Source organism: Sinocyclocheilus anshuiensis, unplaced genomic scaffold, assembly GCF_001515605.1.
Source record: "Sinocyclocheilus anshuiensis isolate Anshui unplaced genomic scaffold, SAMN03320099.WGS_v1.1 scaffold220, whole genome shotgun sequence".
NCBI lineage: Eukaryota > Metazoa > Chordata > Actinopteri > Cypriniformes > Cyprinidae > Sinocyclocheilus > Sinocyclocheilus anshuiensis.
In genome coordinates, this window is record NW_015554086.1 from 648299 (window position 1) to 655522 (window position 7224).

At 39.7% G+C, this 7224-nt stretch overlaps 2 protein-coding genes across 8 annotated transcripts in view; one reads left to right on the plus strand and one right to left on the minus strand.

Moving 5' to 3' along the window:
* Positions 1 to 1305, plus strand: part of rsph10b (radial spoke head 10 homolog B) — a 6468-nt gene extending 5163 nt beyond the window's left edge. The window contains exons 17-18 of the mRNA XM_016461294.1: positions 311 to 536; positions 1137 to 1305. Coding sequence (XP_016316780.1) covers positions 311 to 536; positions 1137 to 1305 — 395 coding nt within the window. The remainder of the gene's footprint in view (positions 1 to 310; positions 537 to 1136) is intronic.
* A 79-nt stretch (positions 1306 to 1384) lies between these two features.
* LOC107669214 (disks large-associated protein 5-like) overlaps positions 1385 to 7224 on the minus strand; it is a 10998-nt gene continuing 5158 nt past the window's right edge. For 5 of the 7 annotated variants that reach the window (XM_016461365.1, XM_016461361.1, XM_016461363.1 and 2 more), the window contains exons 11-20: positions 6693 to 6920; positions 6375 to 6463; positions 6020 to 6180; positions 5829 to 5927; positions 5501 to 5741; positions 4224 to 4917; positions 4081 to 4129; positions 2770 to 2944; positions 2008 to 2045; positions 1386 to 1654 (exon numbers count right to left, since the gene is read on the minus strand). In XM_016461365.1, coding sequence (XP_016316851.1) covers positions 1550 to 1654; positions 2008 to 2045; positions 2770 to 2944; positions 4081 to 4129; positions 4224 to 4917; positions 5501 to 5741; positions 5829 to 5927; positions 6020 to 6180; positions 6375 to 6463; positions 6693 to 6920 — 1879 coding nt within the window. In that variant the 3' untranslated portion in view covers positions 1386 to 1549. Of the gene's footprint in view, positions 1655 to 2007; positions 2046 to 2769; positions 2945 to 4080; positions 4130 to 4223; positions 4918 to 5500; positions 5742 to 5828; positions 5928 to 6019; positions 6181 to 6374; positions 6464 to 6692; positions 6921 to 7224 lie in introns of all 7 variants that reach the window. The other 2 variants (XM_016461366.1, XM_016461367.1) reach the window with 2 other exon arrangements.

The following is a 7224-nucleotide window of genomic DNA, read 5'->3' on the forward strand; positions in this document are numbered from 1 at the left end:
TTTTTTTTTTTTTTACAATTACACAAACTGTAGGAGTGAAACTTTTTTTTTTTTTTTTAACAAAACTAGGGGGCCTGGCATTGAAAAAGGTTGAGAACCACTACACTATATTGATTAATCCTTTATCATGTGTAAAGTAACTACATTACTACAGGTCTAGATAGTCTCAGATTACTGTAATATAGTTATACTTTATATTATATATTATTATAATATAGTTATAATTAGTACTTCATATACTTCCTCCACAAACAGTACATTTCTCCATCTCTGATTTATGACTAATAGTGGGGTAATTTCATATCCTCAGAGACAGGACTGAAGGGCTGGATGCAGAAAACACAGCAGTTTTTCACTCAGATATTTTTCCCTGCATATGAGCACAGTGTGGAGCTACAGGAGGAGAGATTCAGGCTGAGACAAAAGAAGAGAATTTCTCTTGCAGAGGCTGACAATGCAAGGTATTTAAAAATTAGTGCTTTCCCTGATTCCAAGAAAAGTTCTAATTCACACTACACCGACAGATGCTGGCAAACGTTTGTCTGATCAGTGTGTTGGTCTATGCTTGTTTTTACAGATTAAACATGTTGAATCGGCATTTATTGGGTTGTGGATGGAATGTCTGAAGCCGCGGTCACACTAGACTTTGAGCATGCGAAATTCGTTCGGACGCTGCAACGGTCGTGATTTGATGTCATGCTCTGCAGCGTCTTTAAAAAAAAACAAAAAAACTTAAATTCAACAACCAATAATAATACACCTAAAATGTAAAAACATACAATCTACTCCACTTTGCTACAGCGCTGCAGTTTTAAATTTATGTTCTTTTAATTCAGATAGGAGGTCATGCTGTGTCGTATCAATCTGCTGTTGGTCACACGGTGTCACGTGATGCGAATTCGCAGGCCAGAGTTCACCAAGCTTGAACTTTGGAATGCAGCGAAATGCAAAAACTTTTCGCACGGGCTTGCGTTTATGGTCTGACGCATTCGCATGCGTATGAATGGAAGTCAATGGAACGAAAAGTGTAGTGTGACCGCGGCTTGAGACGTGACACTATACTCAGTTGTCTGTCGGTGTAATGTGGACTGGCCTGTTGAAGCCCATTTAATCATTAACAAAATGACTTTTTTCAGATATATAGAACAGCTGGAGGCTGGGGAAAAACAAGAGGAAGATGGTAACCGAGAGGTTCCAAACAATGATGTTAATTGCTCGCCTTCTACCCCCATGACCCCTGTGACCTCTACCACATCTGTCATTTCAAAACAGTCAGTCACCAGTGGTAGTAAGAAAAAGAAGTAAATCCACAGAATGGTATATTGTTTTCTTATTTAATTGGCTTTCACAAAATCTTTTGACATTAAAATCCTTAAAAATATATTTTCTGAGGTCATAACTGCATAGAAATATTATTGTTGTATCTAAATATGCTCATTATGAAGTACAAAAAGTAGCAAACAAATTAAGTATTAAAGGAGTCTAATTCAAGCACAAACCAAAAAATAAAATAAAATGATGCACATCCAAAGAGTGAGTGGATGTGCTTTTATTTGTACGTGGGAGGTGTGAATGAGATCAGGTCACTTTCACACACTGACTGTCTCACTTTCTCCTTCCGTTTTGGGGAGAACAGCAAAAGATTCTCCGACATCTGTAGAACAAGATGTTTATAGACAGAAAATACTACATTTAAAATTGTGAAATTTAATAAGTTGTGATATAGTGGTTGAAAGAGTTCCCACAGTCATAGAAAACCCGGAAACACCCGATAATTTTAAAATTGTGGTTTCTAGGCCTGGAAAAAAGCTTAAGGAAATTAATAGAACCTCATTCTTAATTAAATGAAATTAATCCAATTAATAAAATAAAATTAACAGTTGCAAGATATTTTACCGGATCAAAATTGCTCTTATGTCTGTGAATTTCCATGACTGGAAAACTGTAGGGAACCCTGCTGAAAGACAAAGAGGAAATGACAGTTCATAAAGGAAAGATTTAACTCACCTGACTGATCTGGGGTGAGAACACCATTCCGGGAAGAGCTGAGACAGGAGTGCAAGAAAGAGAAGTGTGAGCGCCCACGTGCCCCCAATAAACCGCATGTGAGCATTAAAGGGGTCATCGGATGCAAAATTCACTTTTACATGTTGTTGGAACATAAATGTGTGTTGGAGTGCGTACACATCCACCCTATAATGATAAAAATCCACCCAGTGGTTTTTATTTAATCCCTAAAAATAATATCCCCTTTTTCAAATCAAGCCGTTCTCAGCTTCTTGTCTGTGTGACGTCACAAAGACCAAGGCCACTCCCACGACTGTTGATTGACACGGCCGTCTTACCTTAGACCCGCCCTGAGTGAGCTGTGAACAGTCCGACCGCCATTGTTTCGAGATGGTCCTCACTGCAGAACAAGATCCAGGGGGCGTGGTTGGATCCAGATCCAACTCCTCCCATCTTACATATACCTAAACCTACCCGTCTCCACCCCCTGATCCCTAAACCCGCCCATCTCCACCCCCTAGATGTGGATCCAACCACGCCCCTGGATCTTGTGTTCTGCAGTGAGGGGCTACTTGATTGTTTTGACGCTGGAGCAGGGACATAGACAAGAATGTCTCCGTAGCGATTAAGGTGTTCTGGATGCAATAATGAATATAGCAGTCGTCATTTACTCCTGACATCTGAGCCGCTGAAGACGCAGTGGATTACGTTTGTTTTTGACCTTTAATAACATTGTGATGTGATGTCAGGGACATAAACTACCTGTAGGTGTTGCCAAGACATCATGCGGGCGCTCCTCTGCCTGAGTCACCGGACTCTCCATCTCAGCATCCACTGCCCCAAGAGAGAACCTCTCTGCTGCAGGACTCTGTGCAAGAGACATGATGTATCTCACTGTTGGCTGCAGGTAACGCTCAATGTCCAAACCAGTAGCACCCTGGGGAAAATGCATCAGATGATGATTCTCAAACTATCAAGTCTAAGTAAAAATCTCTGTAGATTCTGTTCACTTTACAAAAGAGTAGGATTTAGGGATATACAATATAGGTTAAAGCTACGCTATGAAAATGTTTGGCCCTCTACTGGTTAAACCTGTATGTGTCTTGCAGAGGAACATTGTTTTGGTTGTGCTTCGGATCTGTATGATATAATATATATGTGGATATAAGGAGTTGACCGATTATCAGCGCCAATATTAAATATTTTTACGGTTAACGGTCATTTTCAAAACAGATTTGCTGATAAAATAATTTAAAAGCATTTAAAGAGTTTTTGTCAGAGTCCTTGTTATTCTATTATTTTTAACACCTAACATATATCGGTTCAAAATATTGGTTATCAGTCTACTTGATCTGTAATAATCATTACCAGCCCTGAAAAACAAATGTGACCCTACACCACAAAACCAGTCATAAGGGTCAATTTTTTGAAATTGAGATTTATACATCAAAGCAGCTGAATAAATAAGCTTTCCATTGATGTATGGTTTGTTAGGATAGGACAATATTTGGCTGAGATACAACTATTTGAAAATCTGGAATCTGAGGGTGCAAAAAAACAAAAACAAACCTAAATATTGGGGAAATCGCCTTTAAAATTGTCCAAATGAAGTTATTAGCAATGCATATTACTAATCAAAAATTAAGTTTTGATATATTTATGGTAGGAAATTTACAAAATATCTTCATGGATCATGATCTTTACTTAATATCCTAATGATTTTTGGCATAAAAGAAAAATTTATCATTTTGACCCATGGCTATTGCTACAAATATTCGTGCTACTTATGACTGGTTTTGTGGTCCAGGGTCACATATCGGTCGACCCCTAATATTTATATCCACTTTGGGATGAACAGCAACAGACTGTCTGACAATCAATCATTTTAAATGGTGCAACTGATTTAAAATTTAGGCACCACAACATTGAAATGTACAGTGCAGATTACATTTAAGAGCATTATTAAATTATTAGGGGTTTTAAAAGATCAACTTTAAATGATATCAATATCAATTAAGAACCCATTTGGTAGCAAATATTGTGCATCTATAGTTAAATTTTGTAGATAATTACCTCAGCATCTTGATTTCCAGTCATTTCAACATCCATACTGGTTGGAGATCTGTATGGACAGAGGAAAGAGTACATACGATTATGAACCACAAAACGTGACATAATTCACGCTACAACTAACATACACATGAAGCGTAGCGTACCCGTTAATGACCTCATTACAGAGAGCTGTAGAAACTGTGAGATCTTTGGTTGGTGTGGAGGGCATCAGGGTAGGGGAAGCAGGTGCACAGACACTGGGTTCTGCTTCCACTGGTTCTGAAGAGCTATGAGATGAGCCCTGGGATAGAGTATTTAGACCAGCATCTGCTCCAGGCTGGACATGCAAACTCTCTTCAGAGACTTCACAAGAGATGTTCTTTTGTGGTTCCTCTTGGGAAGAAGGACTGAGCATAGACTCTGGAATGCATTCTTCATGCTGAGGTTCTGAAGAATCAACAGGTAGCTCACACTGGTTGGGTGAGTCATGTGTTTGGGCTACTGGACTGTTTTCTGGTCCATTACTGGTATCTGGTTGGGTGTGTTGGGTACAGGTAGAGCTTAAATCAAAGTTAATACGGCTGTTGGAGCAGGTCTCTTTGTCTGGTGAAACATTTTGGTTGTGTTCAGGACCAATCTGAGGAGCTCTGGGTGACTGTGGGAGGGCCTCAGCAGAACGGAGAGGAGTGGAAACAGGCAATACATCAGGTTGATGGATTGGAGGAGGTGTGGCAGACAAGCTAGGTAGAGGGGAACCGTGAGAAACTGTAGTAGATCTGCACTGCCTGCCTGGAGTGCTGAACTTAGAAACACAGGGTGAAGAAACTGCACTGGTTTGACACGATCTTCTAACAGCACCTAAAAACAAGAAAATCATCTATATTAAAACAAATACAACATTACAAAAGGATATTGAATAAGGTTAAAAAGGTTAATTAAGTTAAGCAATTAAGTTAAGGAATATTTTAAGCATAACTTCAATATTTAAGTATAAATATTACTATAACTCTGGTAGGCCTGGACTACGGTTTAATCCTGTAGTTTTATAGCTGGAGGCAGTAATGAGAAATGAGATCAAAAGGACAGAAAAAAGAAAAAGAAACCTTTTTGGTTTGTGTTTTTAATAATAATATTATTGCAATAATACCATTATACTGTAACAAAGAAGTATTTAATAATTAATACTACTAGTTACATTTTCTTTTACAGAACAACAGTAAAATTACAGTACTGATATTTATGGCTGTTTTGCTTTGAAGATTAAATTATAGAGCTTGAGTTTTTAATTAAACCACAGCACTTGTTCGAGTTCAAGCAGCTCTGGGACACTTACAACACTGGATGATCAGCTGCTCACATGTACAAAAACACATAGCTGTGCTTTACTCTGAAACTTGCAGGGGCCAGTTATCAGATCTCATCCCATGTGTTTCGATCTTACCTGATGGCTTGACTGGACTTTCCACCTGGAAGAAGCCTCCATTAAACACCATGGTCTGTGCAGGCAGTGTGATGGCAGGGGCTGCAGGAACAGAGCTCGAGTCATCCTGGATGTTGTCTGAAGTCTCAGTGGCTTTCTGTTCAGCCTGCTTGGCTCTCATGGCGGCCTTTACAGCAGCCAGTCGACTCTTAGCTGCAGCACTGGCACCTGTTCCAGCCTTCCCTCCCACAACAGGAGGCTTCTGTAGGATAAAAGTACAGGATATGAGAATTACACAATTCACCTCTTTAAAATGCTACATTAAAATGGTGCTGATAATGTGGTTTACTTTGGCCACTCTTTTTCTGGCAACAGGCCTGACTTCCTCTTTCCATTCCCTTGCTTCTGCCTCTTTCAAGGCATTAAATTTCTTGTTAACATCTTCCACCTATTAAAAATAAATTCAATTAAAATAAAATACAACATTAAAACAAGGCTTGGAAAGAATTTGAGCACTTTTAAAAAGTAACATCAACCCACCTGAAAGTACACCATGTCCCAAAAGCCCTGCAAGTCGGTACAGGTTGTTATTTTCTCTCCACGGCCCAAGTCACAGTCATCCACCAGTCTGCTGAACTGACCAAAGCGCTCTTTCATCAACAATCTGGCCTGGCCCACAGCCGTACGCATCTGGTCTCGCGCTGCACGAAGAGGGAGAAATATACTTACTCCAAATAACTGTACATTAAATATGCTGATTTGATGATTGTCATTTTCACTTTCAGTGTTGGCAGAAAAAAAAAATCAGCCTATCTTGAAAACCTGGTTAGATTACGGTGTTAGTCTTGAATTAAGACAGGTTCAAATTAAATACTGGTCAAAACTAAAGACTTACTCTCCTCCGGGATAGAAGTATCATCAAATCGTGACACCCACAGCTCAGAAAGTCCAGTCAAACGCTCAGTCTCGCTGGCCATCACTGCCCTAATGAAACAACATACACTACTGTTTAAAAGATTTTTTGAAAGAAAGAAACTGGCCACTTTTATTCAGCAAGGACGCATTACACTGATCAAAAGTGACAATAATGGCATGTATGTTACAAAAGACTTCTATTTCAAATAAATGGTCAAAGAATACTGAGAAAAATGTATCGTACTATAACATACTAACACAACTCTGTTCTATTAAGAATAGTAGAGATCTGCCTCACCTGAAATAGGCAACATCATGCTGAGGCTCCAAGGGGGCCAAGGGAGGTGATGGTGCTGTGGAGATGGACGACTGAGGGGAGGATGGTGCAGAGGACACTGAGGGAGTGTGACACTGATCTGTTGGAGGGGTTGACAGAGGTGGTGGAGGGGAGGAGAGGGAAGGAGCAGGGAGAACAGGTTTTTGGGGAGAGGGGAAGGTGGGCTCCACGTTGCCATCAGAAAGGAAGCTATGAAAGAAAAACAAACAGTATTTCGAACCAACTTAAAGGGGTCATATGACGTTGCTAAAAATAATATTATTTGGTGTAATGCAATGCGTTTATGCGGTTTAAGGTTCAAAAAACCCATTCTTTTCCACATACTGTACATTATTGTTGCTCCTCTATGCCCCGCCTTTCTGAAACGCGTCGATTTTTACAAAGCTCATCGTTCTAAAAAAAAAAAAAAGCAAGGTGTTCTCTGATTGGCCAGCTATCTAGTGCATTGTGATTGGCCGAATACCTCAAGCGTGTGACCGAAATGTTACGCCCC